At 36.9% G+C, this 24,579-nt stretch overlaps 2 protein-coding genes across 7 annotated transcripts; one reads left to right on the plus strand and one right to left on the minus strand.

Moving 5' to 3' along the window:
- Positions 1-1,742: 1,742 nt before the first annotated feature.
- LOC110793443 (protein FAR1-RELATED SEQUENCE 5-like) lies at positions 1,743-3,119 on the minus strand. The gene is made up of 2 exons (XM_021998321.1): positions 2,323-3,119; positions 1,743-2,220 (listed from the first exon to the last, which is right to left on the minus strand). Exons 1-2 carry the CDS (start codon positions 3,117-3,119, stop codon positions 1,743-1,745), a joined length of 1,275 nt encoding a protein of 424 aa, XP_021854013.1.
- Positions 3,120-16,862: 13,743 nt separating this feature from the next.
- Positions 16,863-22,673, plus strand: LOC110793436 (calmodulin-binding protein 60 C). Of its 6 annotated transcripts, none has more exons than XM_021998311.2 (9): positions 16,863-17,088; positions 17,345-17,521; positions 18,471-18,546; positions 18,832-18,896; positions 19,243-19,739; positions 19,842-20,002; positions 20,097-20,300; positions 20,905-21,142; positions 21,467-22,673. In XM_021998311.2, the coding sequence occupies exons 2-9, from the start codon at positions 17,397-17,399 to the stop codon at positions 22,030-22,032; spliced, it is 1,932 nt and encodes a 643-aa protein (XP_021854003.1). In that variant the 5' UTR covers positions 16,863-17,088; positions 17,345-17,396; the 3' UTR covers positions 22,033-22,673. The 6 variants fall into 6 exon arrangements, with proteins under 6 accessions (XP_021854003.1, XP_021854005.1, XP_021854006.1 ...); XM_021998313.2 differs by having other exon boundaries at positions 16,877-17,088; positions 19,246-19,739; XM_021998314.2 differs by having other exon boundaries at positions 16,877-17,088; positions 17,403-17,521.
- The last annotated feature ends 1,906 nt before the right edge of the window (positions 22,674-24,579 follow it).

Raw genomic sequence — 24,579 nt, forward strand, 5'->3', positions numbered from 1 at the left:
AGAAAGTGAGCAAAGATTAATTGTGAGCAAAGCATTATTGTTTCTAAGGGTTTATATAAACAAAGAAACTGTTCCAACGGCTAAATTTTTGAAATGACTTTTTTGAAATAACTATAATTGTCATACTAAAATTTATCCGAATCAAACTAATCATAACTTCATAGACATCACACACTCTCATGCATGAGACAAACTAAATCTAAGATGGCAAACTAATTAATATATTTCGTTCCAAACTATTTTGGAACTACATATTTAAAAAATATGAAGTTACAAACTTTTAAACACCTAGACCATTACATATTATCAATTTTAGTTACAAACTTAAATAGAAATACACATTAAAAATTAAACCCAAACCAGTTAGTCAAGGGGTGACTCCACTCACAACCACTATAATCAGATTGTTGCGACATATCTTGCGGGGTGTTGAGCCGAGAGCTTCGTCGCAAGAATAAATCAAACCCGTTAGGCGGGTTGTCCTGGGACATGTTGAGCCGATACCTTTCTCTCCTAAAGACATCAGCCCCATTTGCTGGGTACTGTTGAGACAAGTGCACCTGGGAGGTTCCTGCACCGTTACCCCCATGCTCACTACCTGGGATATTTTGAGACAGGTACTCTCTGGAACTACTAGGATTGTTCGCCATACTCTTCTGGTACCAAGAAGTCGAACCGAACGTCGTACGTATTAGGGCCTGCACATTTTACACATTTTACATTCATTATCAAGGTGTACACTAACAACATATGGATTATCTAATGTTACATACCTCCTTTGTAGCTATTTCCTCGGCTACAACCCCATCTGCCACCTTCTTACGCTTATCCCCTAACACCGATGTTCGTCTAGTCTTCGCCCTTCCCGTCCGTCGCTTATCCACAGTGGATTTAATGCATTCTTCATCTTCATCAGCAGGTTGTGCATTTCGTACAAGTTCTCGTTCATTGTTCTCCCTTGGCCGTAATCTACGACGCCCAAATACACTACGCGCTGCAGGATCCCACCACGCTTTTGATTCATCACCAAGCTCCCCAGTCTTCCGTATTCCAACTACATCCTCAAGAGTTAGCCGAATTTTATCCGTGGCTTCCTTGTACAATGCTAACGTAACGTCATTGTGCATAGCTAGCGTACTCAAATAGCCTTGCCTTTGACCTAGCTCTTTCGCCTTCATCGCCACTGCGGATTCTTCTGGATCATAGTAGGACACTTTTATGTTCTCATACGAACTCGCGTCTTTCTTCCAGCGATTTAAGATGTACTTCTCTGGGATAAATTCCACATCTTCAGTCGACATGGCACGGATTATGTGTCTACATAGTATACCTCTAAACTCAAACAATTTTCACGAGCATGAAAATTCACCCTTAACCTTATCACATGTCACGTCGTAGGTCTTGAATTTTTTTCGCCAAATTACAGTGGGAAACCTTTCAACAGCTACGTAGAATACTGTTGACCCCAGTGCATAGTCCTTCTTCGTAACATTTGTGTGAAGCAAACCTTCACACTCTTTCTTCACCTCTGCAAACATAGCATTTGTGTACGACTTCTGGAAAACATACTCCGCTAGTATTGACTTGTTAAACTTGAGAGGTTTTTCCCTTGTTTTTAAATTATAATCTGCTTCCTCCGCGGCTTTAATCTTCAACGCATGCTCGTACCGTTTCACAAATGTGACCAAGCCACATTGTAAGTTAACATGAGTTTTAAAAAACCTATTCATACCTTCGCTCCTCTACGTGGAAGACATCCCAGCCCAAAACGTCCCTCTACAGTAAGCGGGAGCCCATTGAGTCCTTGTTTCATATTGCTCCTTCATCCAACCTGCTTCCCTTAGACAATATTTGTCCATTATTATACACCAAGCTTCATCAAATTCTTCCTGATGCATCATATCATGGACCGCTGTACGTATTAAACGGTCAATATCTTTCCAATTAGCATTGGTTCCCAGGTTCTTCGACGCATTCTGGAGGAGATGCCATAAACAAAATCTGTGCGGGACACCGGGGAACACAACCTCAACTGCTCTCCCAATTGCCCTACACTGATTTGTACAAATCCCTTTTGGTTTCTTACCCATGCACTTCACAAATTTCTCAAACACCCATACAAAAGTATCGGTGTCTTCGTGCGTGATTAATGCAGCCCCAAATATTATAGATGATCCGTGATGGTTGATACCGATAAAGGGTGCAAAGGGCATACGGAACCTACATGGGGAAACAACATTTTAGCACCGAAAAAAATCATTCTTTCATGTTATTCGTTCAAAGAAGTTAAGCAATCTACGATAAATTAATTTAGCACAACACCTGTTCACGGAGAAGGTTGTGTCGAATGTTATTACATCTCCAAAATATTTATAGGATTCTCTGCTCCGAGCATCAGACCAAAACGCATGCAACAACGTCCCACCGTCATCAACTCGAAGACAACTATAAAAGTCATTATTCAGTTCATGTTGCTTCTTCAAGTAGTCTTGTAGTGCCTTTGCATCTCCCAGACACCTTGACATACGTCGATCTAAATTTATTGCATTCCTCAAGTCTCGATTGTTGAAGTTCATATTATCGAATCCACCACGCTCAAGAACCTGTGCACTAAAGTTCGTATTTATGCTTATTCCCGCGTTATCATTGATGATCGCTCTCTCAAACGTTCCTTGATCAATACTTCTATAGTTAACCATTAGATAACTACAACCAGGATTGAGATCATGGTTATGCTTCAGGTCGCAACCGAGTATCTCAAATTTTCCACCCTTCAAAACCCCATACACAAACATTTTGCAACCAGTGACATTACATCCTTCAGTTTTTGCCGCACCCCCCCCCCCCTTACATTTAAGTCTGATACGACTCGTCATATCTGCTTTCGCCTCTTTTTCTCCTACGCCACCTCTACGAACCCCCTTTGCCTTAAACTCTGGCAGCAATTCACTGCTTTTTATGAAAAGCTCGAACCCTTCCCTGTAAGCATATTCATGGCAAAATCTACAAAAGTCGATCCCTGGTGCAAAGCACATCCCTACTCTAGGTCTTTCTCCTTCTGGTTCACCACTTTGATTCAGGTCTATGGGTAAACTAGGATGCTCTACTATGTTTTCCATCCCGCTGCCACTAAACAAATATAATTTAATATGCATACTAATTTATTGATATCAATCTTAAATATTCATTTAATCATTACATGCATGCAGGTACGTCATACTAAATGTTATCTTCAGTAATTAATTAATCATACTAAAATAAAGAACGTTGTCCCCTCTAGTCTGCTATGAATGGCTTCGACAACTCCGCCACCCAAATTTCAGACATTTGTTATTCCACATTAACCTAATAAGTAATAACCACCCATGATAATTATTACAAATAACTTGAATTACCTCATACTTTATTCTTATAATAAATAAATAAAACCTAAAACTAGCAGGTCAATTACGAACGAACAAATATTACAGAATTGGAGGAAATTTACCAGCTCTAAGTTGCGGTCGCCGGATCTTTTGTTGTCGCCGGAATTTGATTGTTACCGGCTCTCAGTTGTGGTCGCCGGAATTTGATTCTCTCTGGTGTCGCGGTACTTCACTTCACAATGATTTCCGTAGATGATGCGGTCGATTTTAGGGTTTAGAATGGCAAGAAGGATTACAATTAATTAGTGTAAAATTATAAGGTAACTAATTAGGGGAGATAATTGTGTTTGAAAATTTTAATTACATTTTTTTTATTGGATAAAGATTGGCGTCAAAGGGAAGGAGTGTGAAAATGGCGCCATTCCACTAATTTATTTCCCCCCCAAATGCACCATCTTTGCCGCTCATCCCAAATATTTTGGACCAATCAGAACTCAGGGTATGGAACTATTCCCTACCCTGAGTGTATACGTAGCCTTTTCGGTAATGATTGGGTGTAAGAAAAATGATTGTATGTAAGAGATTATAATAAAAAAAAAAAAAAGAGAAAATAATAAAGAAATAAGGTAAGAGAGAGGAGTGATAATGATGGGTGATAAAGGAGGTGAGAGAGTGGGTATATGGGGAAGGGAAAAGAATTAAATAATAGGGGTGGGGAAATTTAGGTGGGAATATGGGTAGAATCTTTAGGTATTTTGGTAATTAGATAGAAATGTAAGGGTATTTTAAGATAAAATGTATGTCCAAAAATAGAAACGGATACAACAAAAAGAAACGCTTAAAAAGGAAACGGATACAACTTAAAGGAACGGAGGGAGTAGAAAAATACACACTTAATTTTATTTTTTAAACAAAAAATAAAAATAATAAGGATATGGAGGGAAGAGGGTGAGTTGTTGAATACATAATTAAAATAAAAAACACAATTTTCCACGGTAGAAGCATTAGTTATTGCATACTTCGTATATTTGTAGGTAAAAGTAGGACAATTTGGATATTTAAATTGTTTGATAAGGTATGTTGGGGAAAAAAATAGATGATTACTATGTATATAGGAAAGTGTCAAAGTAGGCGCAACATTTTGGAAGATGCTAAAAAAAAAACAAGCACTATATTATGGGAAGGAGGGTGGATAATCTGTATATACTTCCACCGCAATCTTTTAGTTGAAACGTTTCTGTTTTGAGTTATTTATATGTAGTTGCAACTTGCAACCTTTCTTTTTAGTAACCCTATCCACACGACTTTGCCAAACTACCCTCATCCATATCCAACATCATACACTTTTCTCTAACTATGTATAAAAATAGAGGCATGAATGCAATTTACTAAGTATTCATTTGCAATGCAAAGAATAGAGTGGAAAGTAAAGGTTGAAACAAAAACAGAACATAAGAAGTAAGTTTTATATTTATGTCAAAAAACTTAAAGAGGCTTCATTTAGTTCAAGACCAGTTTCGATTCTTTCGATTAGGTTTAGAATGAATGCTAAAAACATGTGTCAATTAGTGTGGTTAATATAAGTTAACTAGCTTCTGAGCCCGTTCAATGAAGGGGCAATTTTATAGTGGTTGTTAAATGACATTTTAAAGTGCTATTTTTGTTGAGGGTTTGTGATTTTAGTGGGAATATAGGATTTATATAGAGGTGAAATTTAAAAGTTGAGAAAATATATAAATTAGATAGTGGATTAATATCGAGTTTTAAAGAGGGAGATGAGGGGGAAGAGGTTATATGAATTAAATGGTGAATTTATGTTGAATAAGGAAGATGAAGTGGAAGAGCTGTTGAAACTTAAAATATTTCGAATAACAAACAACAAAAGAAAAGGGGAAAAAAATTAATGGATGAAAGATGAGATGACACATGTCATTTAATAATCTATGGTACGTCTTCCTTTTTATAGACTAGGCATAGATGTTTCATTTTAAGGGATTACGTATGTCATTTTCCTTTATTTTTATTTTTATTTTTGTGTATATCCGGTTCACCCTTAGGGCTAATTTCGATTCAGGGCGAGCTATGAGTTGATAGGTTTCAATCCCCTCCCAATTGTTATTGTGGGGGATCGAACACGGGTCCTCACTACCAAGTTCAACCTAAACAAAGTCAATATCAACTTATTTGCGTGCTATTGTTGTTGATGATACTAGTTTATCGGGTGGTCTAACCTGCGAAGCTGCACTTGACCAAAAACCTAGCGGTATAGCCTATTTTAGTTACGTTTAGCCTCCAGGACCCGAAACTTGAATCAATCGTGCCCTACCTCCTAACCCGGGCATCCCACATCTATTACTATATACTAAAAGAGACAGCAGGAATGACACGTGTCACTTCCTGGTGAAAAATTTTCCCACCAAAAACTCTTTCCTAAAAATTTATTTTTTTTATTCTTTTTTTATTTTCTCTCCTTTTGTATAAATGTTTATATATGGAAAAAAATTTATAGGATTATGGAATATGCCATTATTAAAATTTTGGTAAAATTTTAGTCAAACTGTTATATCAATAATAGAAAATATTCTTACTCGATATTTTGGTCAAATTAACATATTAAATATATCAAATATTTTAGTCAGATCATCATATTAAGCATATAAAATATATAATACGTAGTAAGTTAAAATATGATAAAATGAGTACATTGGAGATTATTAATTACACAATAGATTTAAGGGATAAATAATTCAATTAAAATTTTTATAAAACAGATGATCAAATAATAATTTTTAAATATCCGTACGTGCACGGGACCTAATCTAGTTTTAGTCTGATACTCACTCCAATGATAAACTCTTACCAATAATAAAGGGAAACACTTTGAACACTTACAAATACGAGTATAAGCTAGATAATACTTCATCGACTCATCGTAAAGAAAAACTACTCCAAACCAGTAATTTTTTTTTGAGGGAGTCCAAACAAGTAATTAAATTTAAATAAATGACAAATATTTATTTAGTAAAAAGACTAGCGATTCATTGCTCAACAAACAATCAATTCATCATCATGGGGCATACTAAATCCCGCCCCACTATTGTTGAAGATGGCTGCAAGATGTAAAGAAGGCCCTAAAAGTATAGCCCATTCTTGCAGCCCATCAAAGTGCAAGCAAACAGCAGCAGGTGCAAGCAAACAGCAGCAGCAAAGAATCAGTGACATCATTGTCACATGATCCCAAATATTTCATTCTCAGTATAATGTTGTTTTGTCTTTTCCTTAGGAAATTTCTAGGAAAGTGAGCCAATGATTAGCTGTCCTCTTGTGTGAGAATTTGGTGGCTGAAACCCTAAAGTGGCCTCACTATATAAACATGTATTGTACACACTCAAACCATGAATGAGAATGAGAGAAATATTTGGTTGAAAGAATTCTTGCATTAACAGTTTATTGTTCACATTGTTGTTTGTTCATTTGCTGTTAATCATCATGGTATCAGAGCTACGGTTCACCAAAATCCAATCTTTCAACCTATCTTGGTAAGGAAAACACAGAAATCCTCAAATACAGTGAGTTTATTCCTCAAAAATCTCATCTTTTAATTCTTTAAAGTAGAAAATTCTGGTTCAGCTATGGTTACAATAGATCCAACAAGCCATTTGTATCTTCACCCTTCTGATGGCACTCAGTTTGCAAACATAGAAAAGCTCCAAGGATCTACAAACTACAGATCTTGGAAGCGTTCTATGGAAATTGCTTTGGCTTCAAAACGAAAGCTTGGATTTGTTACAGGTGCTTATAAGAAAGATGAAGACCCAACAAAGGCTGAACATTGGGAAACTTGCAACAACACAGTTATCTCTTGGATCATTGGGACTGTATCTGAGTCCATAAAAAAGTCCATCATGTTTCTGAATAGCTCTGCACAAATATGGAAGCAGTTAGAACAAAGGTTGTCTCTGACCAATGGTTCGAGAAAATACAAGCTCAACAGGGACTTGTATGAAACCAAACAGATGGGAAAACCCATCAGCGATTACTATACAGTCATGAGTGGTTTGTGGGAAGAGCTGGAATCTCTCAATGATTTCCCACCTATCACTACTATGACTGCAGAGATAAACTCATTCATACAAGCCCTGTCAAGGCAACAAGAAGAGCAGAAACTCTTCCAGTTTCTAAATGGTGTAGATGAACAATATGCACCTCAGAGAAGTCAGCTTCTCATGATGACTCCATTGCCTTCTGTAGAAACATCCTGTAGCTGTCTTCAACAAGAAGAGTCACAGAGGGATATCTTGGGACACATCAAGGAAGAAGGTGAAACTCTTGCCATGTATAGCAAGGGAAATGAAATGACATGTACAGCTTGTGGGAAAACTGGACACATGAGTGACAAGTGTTGGAGTGTAGTTGGCTATCCTAGCTGGCATCCTAAAGGAAAGAAAACTGGAAAAGCACCTTACAAAGGAAAAGGGAAGATGCAAGGTGGTGGACAACAAAAATGGAACAAATGGAAGCAAGGGAATGGCATGAAACTTGCTGGAAATGCTCATGGAAATAGTGAAACTGGTTCCAGTGGAGGTAACAAATCACAGATAAACACTCAACAGTTAGAGCGGCTGCTTAGAATGCTACCTGTACCCTCCAAGGAAGGTGGATCAGACACAGATGAGGAAATGGACATGAACTATTCAGGTATGGTGTCCTGTTATTTTGCTGACTCCTTAGGGTTAGATTGGATAATTGATTCTGGAGCATCCAATCACATGACTGGAAACTTTAACACCTTGATTAATCCTGTTAAGAGTCAGAACAGTCCATATATTAACCTTCCTACTGGTGAAACTTCTAGTATATCTCATTTTGGAAATGTTAAACTTGAAAGTGATATAGAACTAAAAAAGGTTCTGTATGTTCCTGCATTTAAACACAACTTGTTGTCTGTGAATAAGTTGGCTGAGGATGCAAACTGTAAAGTGAATTTCTACTCTGGTTATTGTGTCATTGAGGATTCAACCAGCAAAGCTGTAAGAGGAGTTGGTAGAGCTTTGAATGGCTTATACTATCTGATAAATGAACCACTGGTAAAGACTCTTCAGAAATTGAAGAGTGGAACTGTGAATATAACAGAAATGAAATCAAATGAAAAGCTAGCTGGAAATGTGACAAGTGTGTCAAGTGTACCAACAGTGGTGAAAGATGTACCCACTTTGAGTGCACCAGTATTATGGCATCACAGACTAGGCCATGCTCCTATGAAGAAAATTGAGAAAATTGAAGGAATTGGAGATGTAAAGGGGAATAACAGTGAAGTGTGTTTGAGCTGTCCTTTGGCAAAGTTCACCAAACTTCCCTATACACAGAGTAAATCTAGGGCTGTTGATGCATTTGATCTTGTGCACATAGACATATGGGGTTCTTACAAGGTGAACACAAGAGGAAATCACAGATACTTCATGACTATAGTTGATGACCATACCAGAGTCACATGGGTTCACCTGCTGAAAGCCAAATCAGATGCATATCAAGCCATCTCCACCTTTGTGAAAATGGCAGAAACACAGCATGAGAAGAAGGTTAAAGTCATCAGGTCAGACAATGCACTTGAATTTGATGATAGCAAGTGCAGACCATTCTTTGATCAACTAGGTGTCATACACCAGACATCTTGTGTCAACAGACCACAACAGAATGGTCGAGTTGAGAGAAAACACAGGAACATACTTGAGATGTCTAGAGCAATAAGGTTTCACTCTGGTTTACCTTTGAAATTTTGGGGTGATTGTGTACTTGCTGCAGTTCACATTACCAACAGACTACCCTCTTCTGTGATACAGAACAAGACTCCCTATGAGATTTTGTACAACAAAAAACCCAAGTACAAACACCTTAAAGCATTTGGGTGTCTAGCAATTGCAAGCAATCCTAACAACAACAAAGACAAGTTTGAAGCCAGAGGAGTGCCTTGCATTTTCATTGGATATCCTATTACTCAAAAGGGATACAAGCTGTATAATCTGCTCACTCAAACAGTCTTTGTCTCCAGAGATGTGAGATTCTATGAGAGTATATTTCCCTATCACATTTTCCACTCAACCTCTGCTGATGCAAGCACATGCAGCAACACAAACAATCAACCATCACTGTGGATAGGTGATGATCCCATACAAAGTGATGACACTGTTGATGACACACAAGCAAGCAGTACTCCCATTGTGACCTCCCCTGAACAAAGGAGATCAACTAGATCACACAAAACACCAGCTTGGCACTCAGATTATCAAGTATCTCATGCCACAGTAACTGAGCCTTCTGTTGTGCATTCAGTGGCACAAACTAGAGCTACCCCGCAATTTTTTTGCTTCATGACACACATAATTCAACCTAAAGTGCTTGATCCTAAGCATTTTAAACATGTTGTTCACAGTGAGAAATGGAGACATGCTATGAATGATGAGTTGGATGCTTTGGAAAGCAACAATACATGGGAAATAACTGATCTCCCCCCTGGGAAGCAAGCCATAGGATGTAAATGGCTATACAAAACTAAATATCACTCTGATGGAGGTCTTGACAGAAATAAGTCCAGATTAGTTGTGTTGGGAAATAGGCAGAGATATGGAATTGACTATGAAGGAACATTTGCACCAGTGGAAAAACTTTCCACTGTGAGGTCTCTTTTGGCTGTTGCATCTCTCAGTAACTGGTTCATACACCAAATGGATGTAAAGAATGCATTCTTACATGGTGATTTGAAAGAAACTGTGTACATGAAATTTCCACCAGGTTACCTAGGGTATGGCTTCAGATTCAGTGATCAGTTTAAGGGGGAGCAGTCCACTCATCACTCTACAAAGGTATGCAAGTTGTTGAAATCCTTGTATGGTCTCAAACAAGCACCCAGGCAATGGTTTGCAAAATTAAGTTCTGCTCTGAAGGCAAATGGTTTCACTCAGTCCAAGAGTGACTACTCATTGTTCATCAAAGAAAGCACTGAAGACTTTGTTGGTATACTGGTGTATGTGGATGATTTGATTCTAGCTAGCAACAATTTGGATCTCATAGATCAAGCTAAAAAATTCCTCTCCTCTCAGTTCCATATGAAAGACATGGGTGAGTTGAGATATTTTTTGGGAATTGAAGTTGACAGGACTGCTCAAGGCATATTTCTCTCCCAAAAGAAATATGTATGTGATCTGCTAGAAGAATATGGACTCAGTCAATGTAGGGCATTGAAGCTTCCCATGGATAGTCACACCAAACTCACACCTGACAGTGGTGAACCACTCCCCAATCCTGAAGTATATCAGCAACTGGTAGGCAAACTCATCTACCTAACTCTCACAAGACCTGATATTGCATACACAGTGCACATTCTTAGCCAATTCATGCACAACCCCACTTGTGTACATCAACAAGCAGCACTGAGAGTACTCAGATACTTGTCTGGTTCAACTGATCAGGGCATTCTCCTTGCTAGTCACTCTGCAGCTAAGTTGACTGCTTATTGTGACAGTGACTGGGCTGGTTGTCCATCCACCAGAAGATCCACTACTGGCTACTGCATTCTCCTTGGTGATTCTCCTATAAGTTGGAAATCCAAAAAACAATCTGTGGTTGCAAGATCTACTGCTGAAGCTGAGTATAGAGCTATGGCTATGACTGTGTGTGAAGTAATGTGGCTAACTCAACTCCTTAAAGAATTGGGACTAAAATCTCTAAAGTCTACATCAATCTTGTGTGACAATCAAGCAGCTTTGTCTATTGCAGCCAATCCAGTCCATCATGAAAAGACAAAACATATGGAGATTGACTGTCATTTCATTAGGGACAAGGTGCATGAAGGAATCATCTCTCCAACCTATGTCTCTACTCAGAATCAGCTTGCAGATGTGTTCACTAAGATCTTATCCACTAAACAGCATCAAGATCTTCTTTCCAAGCTGGGAGTGATCAATCACTCCTCACTCTCAGCTTGAGGGGGAGTGTTGAAGATGGCTGCAAGATGTAAAGAAGGCCCTAAAAGTATAGCCCATTCTTGCAGCCCATCAAAGTGCAAGCAAACAGCAGCAGGTGCAAGCAAACAACAGCAGCAAAGAATCAGTGACATCATTGTCACATGATCCCAAATATTTCATTCTCAGTACAATGTTGTTTTGTCTTTTCCTTAGGAAATTTCTAGGAAAGTGAGCCAATGATTAGCTGTCCTCTTGTGTGAGAATTTGGTGGCCGAAACCCTAAAGTGGCCTCACTATATAAACATGTATTGTACACACTCAAACCATGAATGAGAATGAGAGAAATATTTGGTTGAAAGAATTCTTGCATTAACAGTTTATTGTTCACATTGTTGTTTGTTCATTTGCTGTTAATCATCAACTATTACTCACCCATCCTATTAAATGTCCTAACTACCCCTCCTAATATTTAACCCTTCATATTTTTACCTTTCACTTTACTTTTACTCATCATCTTACCTCCAACCTTACAACTCACCTTCAACCTTACAATCCACCTTCAACCTTCCAACATTCCGGCAGCCACCACACTGGCCGGACCTCCGGCCAAAATTCCGGCGACCGAAATCCGGCGGCTTCCACCACTCCGACAAGCACTTTTTTCGGCGACGCAAATCTCCGGCAAAAAAATGCGTCAAAATTCTTACATGTACGAGTCATCCCGGAAATATCCACGTCATCCCAAATTTTTTTTTTTGTCCGTAAACTTACTGAGGCTTCTTCATTTTAAGCTTCCGCCATGGTATAGACTTCTGCAGTTTAAGCTCGTACCAGGTAGGAGCTCAAACCGCATAAGTCTCTACCATGGTGGAAGCTTAAAATGAAGAAGCCTGCATATTAATTCGATTTTAATTATTGTTGAATTTAAAATAATTATTCTGAAAAATATTAGTTAGACTTTTTCGTTTTGAGCTCGCACCAAGGTGGAGACTTCTGTTGTTTGAGCTTCTACCACGGTGGAAGCTTAAAATGAAGAAGTCTACACCTTGGTGGAAGCTTAAAACGTAGAAGTCTCCATGCTAAAAAAATGTTATTCTATTTATTTTTATTTAATTAGTGATATTAAATACGAAATAGTTTTGGTAATTAAGTGTTGAATTGAAATAGCTATTCCGGAAATAAATTAGTTAGACTTTTTCGTTTTAAGTTCGTACCATGGTGGAGACTTCTATTGTTTAATCTTCTACTATGGTGGAAGCTTAAAACAAAGAAGTCTCTACCAAGGGAGACTTCTGCATTTTGAGTTTCCACTATGGTGGAGACTTCTGCAGTTTGACCTCCTACCATGGTACGAGCTTAAACTGTAGAAGTCTCTACTAGACCTGTTCAATGGGCTGGAGGCCTATTTAAAGCCCGGATCCAGCCCTTTTTAAAACGGGCTCAGCCCTTTATTTTTTATTAGTGGGTAAGGCTCTTAAAGGGTTAATAAATAAATGGATTCTTAAAGGGTTAGGTTGGGTTTTACCGGGTCCTTATGAGAATTTACAAACAGGGCTTTCTATTCGTACTGTAGTTCAATTCTCCCCTTTCACTTTCTCTCTCCTCAAAATTATGCATCTTCCCTCCACCACCACCACCTCTCTTCCTCAACCCCGGCGAAGGAGGCGGTGATGATGACGGCTCCTCTTCTCACATCTCCCTCTCATGCCCGCTCTCATTGTCGTCCTTGCCGCCGCCTTCCTCCTCCTCCTCTACTTCGCCGTCATCTCAAAGATCTGCCGCCATCGCCGCAGAAGCAACATCAACAACGTGGTTAAACCATCTAATTTTGTTAAATCTTTGCTGTAACTCACACACAGACGAATTGTCGAAGGAGGCGAGATAAGATTTGAAACTAATACATAGTGATTCGATGCAAGTCAAGTAGCGTAGTTTAATTGAATTTGGTGGTCGATCATGGTGATTCATCAATCAAATCTATACTAATATATTAAAAGGCGTTGCGAAAAATGTTTATGTGTCACATAGAACTCTCTTGCTTACGCCACATCATCCACTCACCAAGGTTATGTGATGTTATTGACAACCAAAAATCAATACAATAAGGTTCGAATACAAGACCTTAAGTTTGGAGAATAACTCTCATTACCATCTTAACCAACCACTAATTGTTGTTTATCCATGCACGTTAATTTATAATACATGTTAACATGGAGTCTAAAACAACTAAATTTTTATGTTACTTCTTACTCCGGGACGGAGGGAGTATTTCGTATGGACTATATTAGAATAAAAATATCCATTACAATATTAGGAAAACCGTGAATTAAACAATTAAAACATTAGGAAAATTACTTTGCATGGTGCAGGTAATGTACATGTGTAGTTGATGAACTTATAAATCTTTTCACATTTATGGTCTACACGTATTTTAGTCAAATACTGAGTTGAAAAAAAAAATCGAATTTTAATTATTCAAAGTAGCAACCGGGGCATCGCCCGGGCTACACACTAGTTAATAGTTAAAAAGGGGAAAGGGGTGTTTTACATAATTATTTTGATTAATTTCAATTAGCCATTGTAATTACTGTTCATATTGGATAGTAATTAGATTAATGTTTTCCCAGTTGATAGTAATTAGATTAATATTTCCTCAATTGGCCGGCTTTATATTGTTTGGTTCATGTATATTGTTTGGTTTGTTGGAGTGAGATAATATGTTTAGAATTTTGACCATGTCCGTAAATTCTAAAAATGATTTAGGATGCCATCTATTTTCTTTTCATATTATTTAGGTGTATTATATAAAATATGATATATAAAATATGTATACATATTAAAACCAAACTCTTTCCCAAAAAAAAAACCAAACAAATTGCTCAATCCAGCCCGATACATTTAATTTTAGCCCGGCTCGGCCCGGCCCAGCATGTTAAGATTGATGATGAAGCCCAGCCCAATCCAGCTCGTTTAACTTAGGCCCGACCCAGCCCTAACCCGGCCCAATGAACAGGTCTAGTCTCTAACATGGTAGAAGCTCAAACTGAAGAAGCCTCTGTAAGTTTTACCGGAAAAAAAAAAAAATGTATCTCTAGGGATGACGTGGATGTTCCCCCGGATGACTCGTACATGTAAGAAATTCGACGCATTTTTTCGCCGGAGTGGTGGTCGACGGAATGTTGGAAGGTTGAAGGTGGGTGGTAAGGTTGAAGGTAAGATGGTGAGTGTAAGGTGAAAGGTAAAACATAAAGGGGTAAATATAAGGAGGAGTAATTTTGACATTTAATAGGGCGGGTGAGTATTAATAGGACAGAGTTTAGCGCTCCACATCATTATTGACACTATATAGCACGCCAGAAATCTCATAAGGACAATGAATTTCCTACACTTATTCAACATCAGCAGATGCTTATTTAAACGAGGTGATCAAATTAAATTTATACAGTTAATAAAATCCCATGAATCAACAATTACATAACTTCAAGCCTTGGAGTGACGAGCAACCACACCATTACAAGATGTATGAAAAAGGATAAAATTTGACTCTGTACTACAAGAATTAACACCAAGTGTGAGACAATAAAACAATCAACCTCACACTAAACAAGTAAACAAGTTACTTTTAAAATAAGAAACTAGTAACTTTTATAAATTAGGAAAATTTGGTAATATTAATCCAACCTTTGGCCGATTTTCTTTTATTAATCCCACCTACGACATATTTTTTAATAATCCCACCTTTACTACCCGACGACTTTTATTGGGCTTAAGTGGCCGGTAATCGGTGAAAAAGTCAACGAGATGGTGATGAATTGATGATGATGACTGAATATATCGAGAGAGAGTACTGCCATGTAGAGAAATAATGCCGCTTACAACAGTTTTATGACATGTTGGGCCCAATAAAAGTTGTTGGGTAATAAATGTGGGATTATTAAAAAATATGTCGTAGGTGGGCTTAATAAAAGAAAATCGGTCAAAGGTTGGATTAATATAAATTAACCAAAATCGAAAACAAAAAAGAGGATAATGTTAACGAATGCTTAATTAATAATGGTCTAGTTTAATTTTAATGGCTATTCAAGTATATTAGTCAAAGTTATGATTAAAGATGTTGTCAAATTTAAAAGGCTATTCAAATCTAAAGGCCAAGGATCGATATGATTTGTGATAGTTTTAATTTTTCTTTCACGTATTAAGGTCTCTTAATTTCTCTCTTATGCAACCTTATCTCCCTTCGAATTCAAGAATCATTGCTAAATATGAAAAAGATACATTGACTTAATTAATTTAAATCCATGTCTCATGAGTCATGATCTTTCTCCTATTCCTCTATCTTATCTTATGTGGCATAACAAGCTAATTATCAAATTAGCCTACCATTAGAGATGCTCTAAGAGCAACTCCAATGGTTACATTTAGGGACTTGCTTGCAATTTTCAAAACTTCCAAGCAAGTAGCTAAACCATTGGAGCAATTTTGTTAAATTAGCTAGACAAAGCGAATTATCTCTACCAACTAATTAGCTTGGAAAAAAACAACTACTTTCCCCCTAATTATTAGATTGTAATTATGTAAGCGTAAGAATAAAATAATTTTTTTTAGAAAAGAAGTTAAACAAAAATCAAGCCACTTTTTTTTTTTTTTTGAGGGGAAAATCAAGCCACTTGCTAACCACTAGAGCAGGTTGTAACTAGAAAATATTGTTGCTTGAAAAAATGATGTGGCATACCAAACTTATATAAAGATGCTCTAACTTATATAAATTAACCAAAATTGAAAACAAAAGGCTATTCAAATCTAAAGGCCAAGGTTATGATTTGTGACAATTTTAAATTTTCTTCACATATTAAGGTCTTTTAATTTCAGGTCTCTTAATTTCTCTCTTATGCAACCTCATCTCCCTCCGAATATAAGAGTCGTCACTAAACATGAAAAAGATACACCGACTTAATTAATTTAAAGCCATGTCTCATGATCTTTCTCCTATTCCTCTATCTTATTTTGTAGTAATTCAAAACCATTGAACACGTGTCATGCTCAAGCAAATTCTGGAATGACTCATCACTAGCTAGATTTTAACCAGAAACCTAGCTCTTATTTCGAAATTTCATTGACTCAACTACGAGACTCTAATTTTTCACTTAAGATATATAATATATCTCTATTTTTTAAGAGTTAACTAAGAGATCCCCGTTATCTATCTACTTATCAGTAAAAAAATTGTCTCGATCCTAACAATAATTCATACTCGATCATCTTTATACGAGGATATACTTTTTATCTATTCAAACAACTACGAGTAACTTTCTATCGAAAAACACATTCGAATAATTGTACGCCACCAAAATAGAATCCTATTTATCCCCAACCGCATCTATGGTTTATCATTCCCATCTTTCACATGGTATACTATACATCTTTTACAAAACTTATACAGTGTATCATACAAACAAATCTTGGTATTTTCTATAAGGTTAGTTTAGGCAATCTATACAATATAAAAAATGAGAGTGACTTCTCAAATAGACAAGACAAGCCCCCCAAACAATTCCAATACAAAAAAAAAACTCTCAAAACAAAATCATTATAAGCGCGTCTTTCTCTCTATCTTTTTTCTTACCTTTGATTGATTGATCAAAAAATTAAAAAAGCCGTCATTTTTCAAGGAAAATTCCCAGACCTTTCGTTGAATGTTCTAGCCTTCCTTCCAAAAATAATAAAATCCAATCCAATAATTTAATTTCAATCTTTTCTAAAAGGTACTGCTTTTTTTCATTTTCCCGCTCTCTTTAGTTAGTATCCTGACTACTCTTATATGTTTCGCAGTGTGTGCGATTACATGTATTGTCAATTTGTCATCGAGTTTTAATAATTAGTACTAGACGAGTTATTTTTAGGATGAGATAAGGCCATAAGGGGTTGGTTATAATTTAGTGAATCTGGGGATATATTTCTGTTTTTTTGTTTTTAAGTTGGTGAAGATTTTTATCTTTTTTTGGTTTGGTTTTTGTTCAGATCCATTTGTTTGATTTATAAAGGGAAGTGACAAAAGAAATTGAAAAAAAAAATGCAGACAAGGTATATGGAAAGATCGAATAGTATGAGTGGTGGAAGAGAGAAGAGAACTCTGGATTCGAGCTCAACTGCTGATGAAGATAGTCAACCTGATCGCAAAAGACCTGCTTTAGCTAGGTTCTTTCCTTTTCTCTCTCTTTCTTACTCTAATTTGATTCTTGACTTTGTTTGATTTACTGGGTATTGGATGATTTTTTCTGGGTATTTGATGAACTTCTTTTGGTATGGGATGAATTTTTCTAGGTATTTGATGAACTTTTCTGGGTATTGGATGATTTTTTCTGGGTGTCGGTTAATTTTTATCAATATTTTTTAGAAGTATTAAAAGTTGAATCTTTCCTCATGTGAGTATTTTTAATTTAAAATTTGATTTTTTTTTTGTTGAGTATTGAGCTATCTCTTGTTATTTTTGGCATACTTTTTTGGGCCTTTTGGATGTGCAAGAGTTCTGTTAGAAGTGGTCAATCTTTTTTCTTTTTTCTTTTTTCTTTTGGTGGGTTGGTGTAGTGGATATTAGTTGAAGTTTTGAGGTTCCTATAGTTACTTAAGTTCATTAGTTCTGAATAGATAGAATAGGGAGTAGTGATAATAAGGTGAATAGAACACGACCTCAACTCCTCAAGTGAAATAAATTTCTTAATCAACTAAAGTCTTGTTCGTCGTCGATGCGAGTTTTGAGTTCTTCAGTTAATGTGGGAACTAGAAAGAGTGGTTCTGTTGTTAGTTTTCATAATTAACACGGCTGGCGTCGAATATGACTCATTTAAATTCATCATACAACTTGTGGAATTTCTAAAATGAAAACAAACAGCAGTATGAACAGGAATTCGTTGACAAAGCTTAAGTACCCTAATGATTTGGTGGAGACTTATGTTTTACTTTGAGTGGAGAGGTTTTGAAACAACAGACATTATAATGGGTGCCATTTTGCAGTGTAGCATGTTTTGTAGCTAGAGAATTTTACATTGTCTTTGTTGTTAATGATTTGGTGTCGCTTCTATACGTGTGTGTGTTTTTTCTTAAGTTCACAGTACTAACTACTAAGTGATTTTTCACTCCATTACAGTGTGATTGTCGAAGCCCTGAAGGTGGATAGTCTGCAGAGACTCTGCTCATCCTTGGAACCCATTCTTCGGAGAGTTGTAAGATAATCAAACTTATGTATGATTCTTTTCTTTCTGTAAGGGACATCCTTGGATGATTAGTTTGAAATAATAAAAAAAACTCCACAAATATGATTTTAATTATGGAAATAAGCTATCTTCAATTTGATATCCTTATTCTTTCTAAGGTGGGTGGGTGCACTGGGTAGGGTAGTGCATATTTCTTGACCTCAGTAAAACCTACCTGGTTACTTGGGTGTTCTACTTTATGGAAAATGTCGCTTCGTACTTCTCTTATGTCCGGTCTTCGTGAACAATGAACAGGTTAGTGAGGAAGTAGAACGTGCTTTGGCAAAGTTGGGGCCTGCTAGGCTTGTTGGAAATGGAAGGTAAATTTCACTTCTTTTTCTGGATGTTAAAGAGTATTTCCTCATTTTTGCTATAGTTCTTGCATTTTAGTTGTACCTTGGATATAGTTAAAGGGTTTTAAGGTGTATACCTACCTACATTGCTGCATGAAAGATAGTTCTTTGAAAATATCAACTTCTATTGATAAGAGTCAAAGAGGTCTTTCAAGTTTTGGCATGCTTTAACACTTGCAAATGTAATGTTACGCTGTGAAATATCATCATTGATTTCGGCTTATTAAAAAGCCCACAATCTAATCAAAATTGTAGTCTGATTATTATTTGAAAGAACAGTAATTAAGAAGGCTGAACTGTGTTCTAAATGTAGTAGGTCTTCTCCCAAGCGGATAGAAGCACGTGATGGAAGAAATTTGCAGCTTCATTTTAAAACTAGGCTTTCTTTACCCCTTTTTACCGGAGGAAAAGTAGAAGGTGAGCAAGGAGCTGCGATCCACATCGTGTTACTTGATGCAAATAGTGGACAACTTGTCACAACAGGTCCAGAATCAGCTGCAAAACTGGATATTGTTGTGCTCGAAGGTGATTTCAACGATGAAGATGATGCTGACTGGACTGAAGAAGATTTCGACAGTCATGTAGTGAAAGAGCGTGAAGGAAAGAGGCCCCTTTTAACTGGAGATGTGCAAGTGACAATGAAAGAAGGTGTAGGAACTCTTGGAGAACTGACATTCACTGATAATTCAAGCTGGATTAGAAGCAGACAGTTCAGATTAGGTCTGAAGGTTGTCTCAGGTTATGGTGAAGGTGTTCGTATTCGTGAAGCAAAAACAGAAGCTTTCACTGTCAAAGATCATAGAGGGGAATGTGAGTCAAATTTCTCAAACCAATGTTTTTTTTATAAGTTTTATCACATTTTTTACAAGTCATCTTATATATCTTTGCCTTTGTGGTGTTTGTCTTCTGTAGTGTACAAAAAACATTACCCTCCTGCATTACATGATGAAGTTTGGAGATTAGAAAAGATTGGAAAAGACGGGGCTTTTCACAAGAGACTGAATAAAGCCGGCATAGTTAGTGTTGAGGATTTCTTGCGATTTGTTGTCAGAGATCCACAACGGTTGCGAAATGTAAGAATGTATATTTTTGCTGTTTGATTGATATATATGAGGATATCTAATCTAATGTCGGGGAATTGACTAACATATGTGAACCCTTTTATAGATACTTGGAAGTGGCATGTCAAACAAGATGTGGGATGCACTCGTGGAGCACGCAAAAACGTGTGTACTTAGTGGAAAGGTTTTTATCTACTATCCTGATGGTCCACAAGGGGTTGGTGTAATTTTCAACAGTATTTATGAGTTTAGTGGCTTATTTGCTGGTGGCCAATACTACTCAACTGATTCTCTTTCAGACACACAGAAGGTGAGTGTTCCTTGAAACAAACATCTCATATTAGTTTTTAAGTTGCTTTCAACTTAAGCAAAAATGTTCAAACTAGTGTAGTGAAAATTTTGTTCTTATTAATGCCTAAATGCTTGAATTCGATGCTTGATTGATCATCCGATGAGTGATAGGCTTAGAATTGGACCACAATAACAGCATGTGTAGTTTAGGAAACCCCTAGCTTTAAAAGAAGCACGACTTTTGAAAACCTTAACGGCCCGTTTGGTAGCCGGTAATAAATGGTGGGAATGAGAATAAATTGAAGTGTTATTTGACATGAAAATAACATCATGATGTCCATGGTAATGAAATTTAATCTAAAACTTGATGTTTTTCTTCATAAATTTGCATTCCCACCTAACACCACTCCCAAAATGGTAATGGATGGTAATACAAATTTATAAAGAAAAATAGATAATTTTGAGTGAACCATCATTATCATGGGAATGGATATTGATTTTCCTTACAAATTTATACCCAGTGACACCATTTATGGCCGGCTACCAAACGGGCCGTAAAAGAAAATCAAGCTATGTCAGATGCATGTCAAGTATGGGTGGCTGAATATCTAGTATGTTGGCAGGTATACACAGACACCTTAATAAAGAAAGCATATGAGAATTGGATGCATGTTGTGGAGTACGATGGCAAATCTCTCTTAAGCTTAAAACAGAACACGATTGAAGATTCTTCGAGGATGGAAGCACCCGTTTCCCAACCAAACCCTAATTTCTACACCCATCAACTCTCGTTACCCAATTTACCCGTTGCTCCTCCTCCTGTGGAGCAGCCCTCTGTGGTTCCTGGTCTCAAGATGGAAGGTATATATCCTGGCATTCATGAAAAGCATTTGATTTCAATTTTCACACCTACAAAAGTTGTTTCATCTGTTTTTCCGTTTCCAGGTAGTAAAAAACAAGTTTTTTTTTTTTTTTTTTTTTACGTGGTAAAATACAAGTTTTTTTTTTAGGTGGTAAAAAACAAATTTTCAATATTTTTAGGCGGTACAAAACAAATTTTCCTTTTATTTATTTATTATTTTTTTTTTTAATTTCTGCTAACGAAAGATTTTTGTCAAAGCAAATGATATGAACATAAAATGCAGCCATTCTAATACAAGTTTTTTTTTTTTTGGTATGTTTCAGGTTTACATGATGCAATTGGTACAAGATATTCTGCACATTCACAAACAATGAACCATAATGGATCTGCGCATTTTGATGCCACCTCACTTTTGCCACCAAATCATTTTATTGGTGCTTCGGGTCTAAGCCAACCTAGAAACAACAGTGAATTATCTCTTGGATCTGCACAATCGTCCTTCTCAGGAATGCAGCCTGTTGGAACCACCACCAACTTTGCAGATTACCGGGGAAGTGAGAACTTGCTATCAGAAGATGACATCCGCATGAGAAGTAATCAGATGCTTGAACATGAAGACATGCAACATTTGCTTCGCATCTTTGGTATGGGCGGTGTTCAAAATCAAGGTCAAAATCCTGTCAGTGTGGGTGAAGAAGGGTACCCATACTCAGCAGGTTATGCACCATCACCAGCAATCAACTTCAATTTTGACGAGGATAGAAGTCGCTCTTCTGGGAAAGCTGTTGTGGGATGGCTCAAGCTTAAAGCGGCTCTTAGATGGGGGATCTTTATCAGGAAGAAGGCTGCTGAGAGACGAGCTCAACTCGTTGAGTTGGATGATTCATAGAATTGAACCCCCCACCCAGTAGACCTGGTTATTGGGCGGGGTGGGTCAGGTCAGGGTCAGTGCGGGTCAGGTAATGAAAAGGGTCAATTTTAGCGGGCTTATTACCCTATGATACCAAACTCTGATTCTCGTTTCCCGGTATCCGAATCCGTATCTGTGTCCCGTGTCTGTGCAACCTAGGAATTAAACTAAGAAGGCCTGTTTTATAACACAAGCTGCTCGTTGGATCCCGCTTTGCCAAGTATCAAAACTATGATGATGAGTATATAAATGGAATGATGCCTGCTTTCTTTTCTTGGGTTGCTTGGTTATGGATCCTTGATTGATGATAAATGGACCTCGAGCTGAGTCGAGATGGTAGTATTGCAGAAGAGAGTTTACCGTCAGAGATATCTTCTGCGGAAAGAAGGAGAAGTTAGAGGATTCTTTCGTCTCTCCATCTTTGTCGTTGGACCTCTACACGAAGGACCTTAAATATAAGAGGCCTCTTCTGTTCTATCTTCAATTTTTTTTTACTTACCAGTGTTACTTTGTATTATGACTGGTTAGATGAGGTCTAACGTAACAAAATCTGTTGTATTTATTATTTTTGAAGCAATAATTAGCAGTGGTAGTTGTCTTGATTACCAGATCGAACATTATTGATGCTTGATTTAATTCTTCATTTGTTTTTCAATCTCTGTTCAATTTATACTCAGTACAATTGGTCACTAGCTGCGTCTGATGGGGATGTTGAGTTCAATCATGTTCTCTGTAGGGAAAGAAATTACTAACGGCAACAACCGATCCTTAATCACAAAATGATTCGGTTGGGTAACATGAACAGTCATAGGGAACTGTTTGAGAAAAGTGAAGTAAACATGAAACACGAAAAAGAGGGACAAGAAAATAGATTGGCCGATTTAAAGAAGTGGTGTAAATACGTTTTGGAAAAATAGGAGGAGTTTACGAAGGAAATAGATTGAAAAGCGCAATTTAGAAGGCGGACCATGGTGCACATAGAGCATGTCGCACCTTAAGAACACTAGTATATAATTGAAAGAACATCTGATTACGAGAAAAGAACATGAATATTTTTTTATTTTAGGTTTTTAATAAATAGTAAAATAATATATTATTTTTATAACAAAAAAGTGAAATATTATATCGCATGTTCTTTTGTCGTAGTATCATTTCTTTTGCTTATGCACATATATTCTTTTGGTGCACCACGGTCTATAGTCCACGAATTGAAAAAAAAGTAAAAAGAGAAAGAGATGAAAAAAGAAGTTATGTGCCCTCAAAAAAAAGAAAGTTATGTTGAGTCGTCAAAGGAAATAAAATAAAATAATATTGTATTTCCCACTAATTTGGGACACAATTTCTCGTACTAAAGAAAACTAGGATAAAAACGATTGGGACACAATTTCTCGTACTAAAGAAAACTAGGATAAAAACGATTGTATAGCCTAGAATCTGTTGACATTTGAGAATCTTGACATGCAAAATGGCACTATGTTTATCCCCTTCGCCCCTTAAAAGTTATTAAGAGTTGTATTAATTGATAAATATATTTTACTTGGTCTACTTCCCCTGATTTTTTAATGCATAACTTAAATGAGCACACAGTTTTATGAGATTCATGCAAAGATATTATTAAATGGTGTAAGTTGGCAAATAGGTAGAAGTAATTTATACGGAATTATGTTATACGGAGTAGTAAAATAACAATGAGGACCATGATAGAAATAATAGGTGAAGGATGCTGTTTTTTTTTATTTTTTAATTTTGTAAGTGGGGACCATGAGGAAAAGAGAAACAATAAAATATTTTGAGTTGAGTTTAATGAAAGAAAGAGAAGTAATACAATATTGATAAAAATTATTAAATGTAGAAACGACCCATTTAAAAAAAAAACACACTCATAAAAAAAAATGCAATATTTGAAGAAAGGAAGGAGAATTAGAAGAAAGGAGGTCGATTCAACAAATGAACCACAATCAGCACATGTTATACTATCTACTTTGGTTTTGTTTGTCCGTTAATACTGTTAATGAGTATTCAATAGTTGTCGCGGTATAATGCATCGTGCAATATACAGTTATACACACATCACACATGACTACATGAGTCACATGTAGAGGTGTCAGAAGTTGACCCGACTCCGAAAAACCATCTGTTTCGAACTCTAACCGAACTGGTTTGACCCGGAAATTTCAAGACCGAAACCCGTTCTGTAACCGATTTAACTTTACCCGACACCCGTTTCACCCGATCTGAACTCCACCCGTAACCAGTTTGATCCGACCCGATCTCCACCTGCCACTGGTTAGATTCCACCCAAACTCCACCCGACACCGATTTGACCCGACCGAACTTCACCGGATACCGATTTGACCCGGTAAATATCTGATTTGACCCGATTTGATTTGACCCGAACTGTTGTATAACCGACACCGATTTGACCCGACCTAAACTCCACCCGAACTGTTATTATTTAGTAAGTTGAATTTTGTGTCAACTCAAAGAGTTATATTCTACTGTAGATTTATATATATTGTGTATCTA

The sequence above is a fragment of the Spinacia oleracea genome, chromosome 6, assembly GCF_020520425.1.
Source record: "Spinacia oleracea cultivar Varoflay chromosome 6, BTI_SOV_V1, whole genome shotgun sequence".
Taxonomy (NCBI): Eukaryota; Viridiplantae; Streptophyta; class Magnoliopsida; order Caryophyllales; family Amaranthaceae; genus Spinacia; species Spinacia oleracea.

Coding starts and splice junctions, on each gene's coding strand:
- LOC110793443 (XM_021998321.1), bottom strand. CDS start 3,119: ATGGAAAACATAGTAGAGCATCCTAGTTTACCCATAGACCTGAATCAA. Junction 2,221..2,322: donor ACAACCTTCTCCGTGAACAG/GTGTTGTGCTAA, acceptor TTCCCCATGTAG/GTTCCGTATGCCCTTTGCAC.
- LOC110793436 (XM_021998311.2), top strand. CDS start 17,397: ATGCAGACAAGGTATATGGAAAGATCGAATAGTATGAGTGGTGGAAGA. Junction 17,522..18,470: donor AAAAGACCTGCTTTAGCTAG/GTTCTTTCCTTT, acceptor ACTCCATTACAG/TGTGATTGTCGAAGCCCTGA. Junction 18,897..19,242: donor AGGCTTGTTGGAAATGGAAG/GTAAATTTCACT, acceptor TTCTAAATGTAG/TAGGTCTTCTCCCAAGCGGA.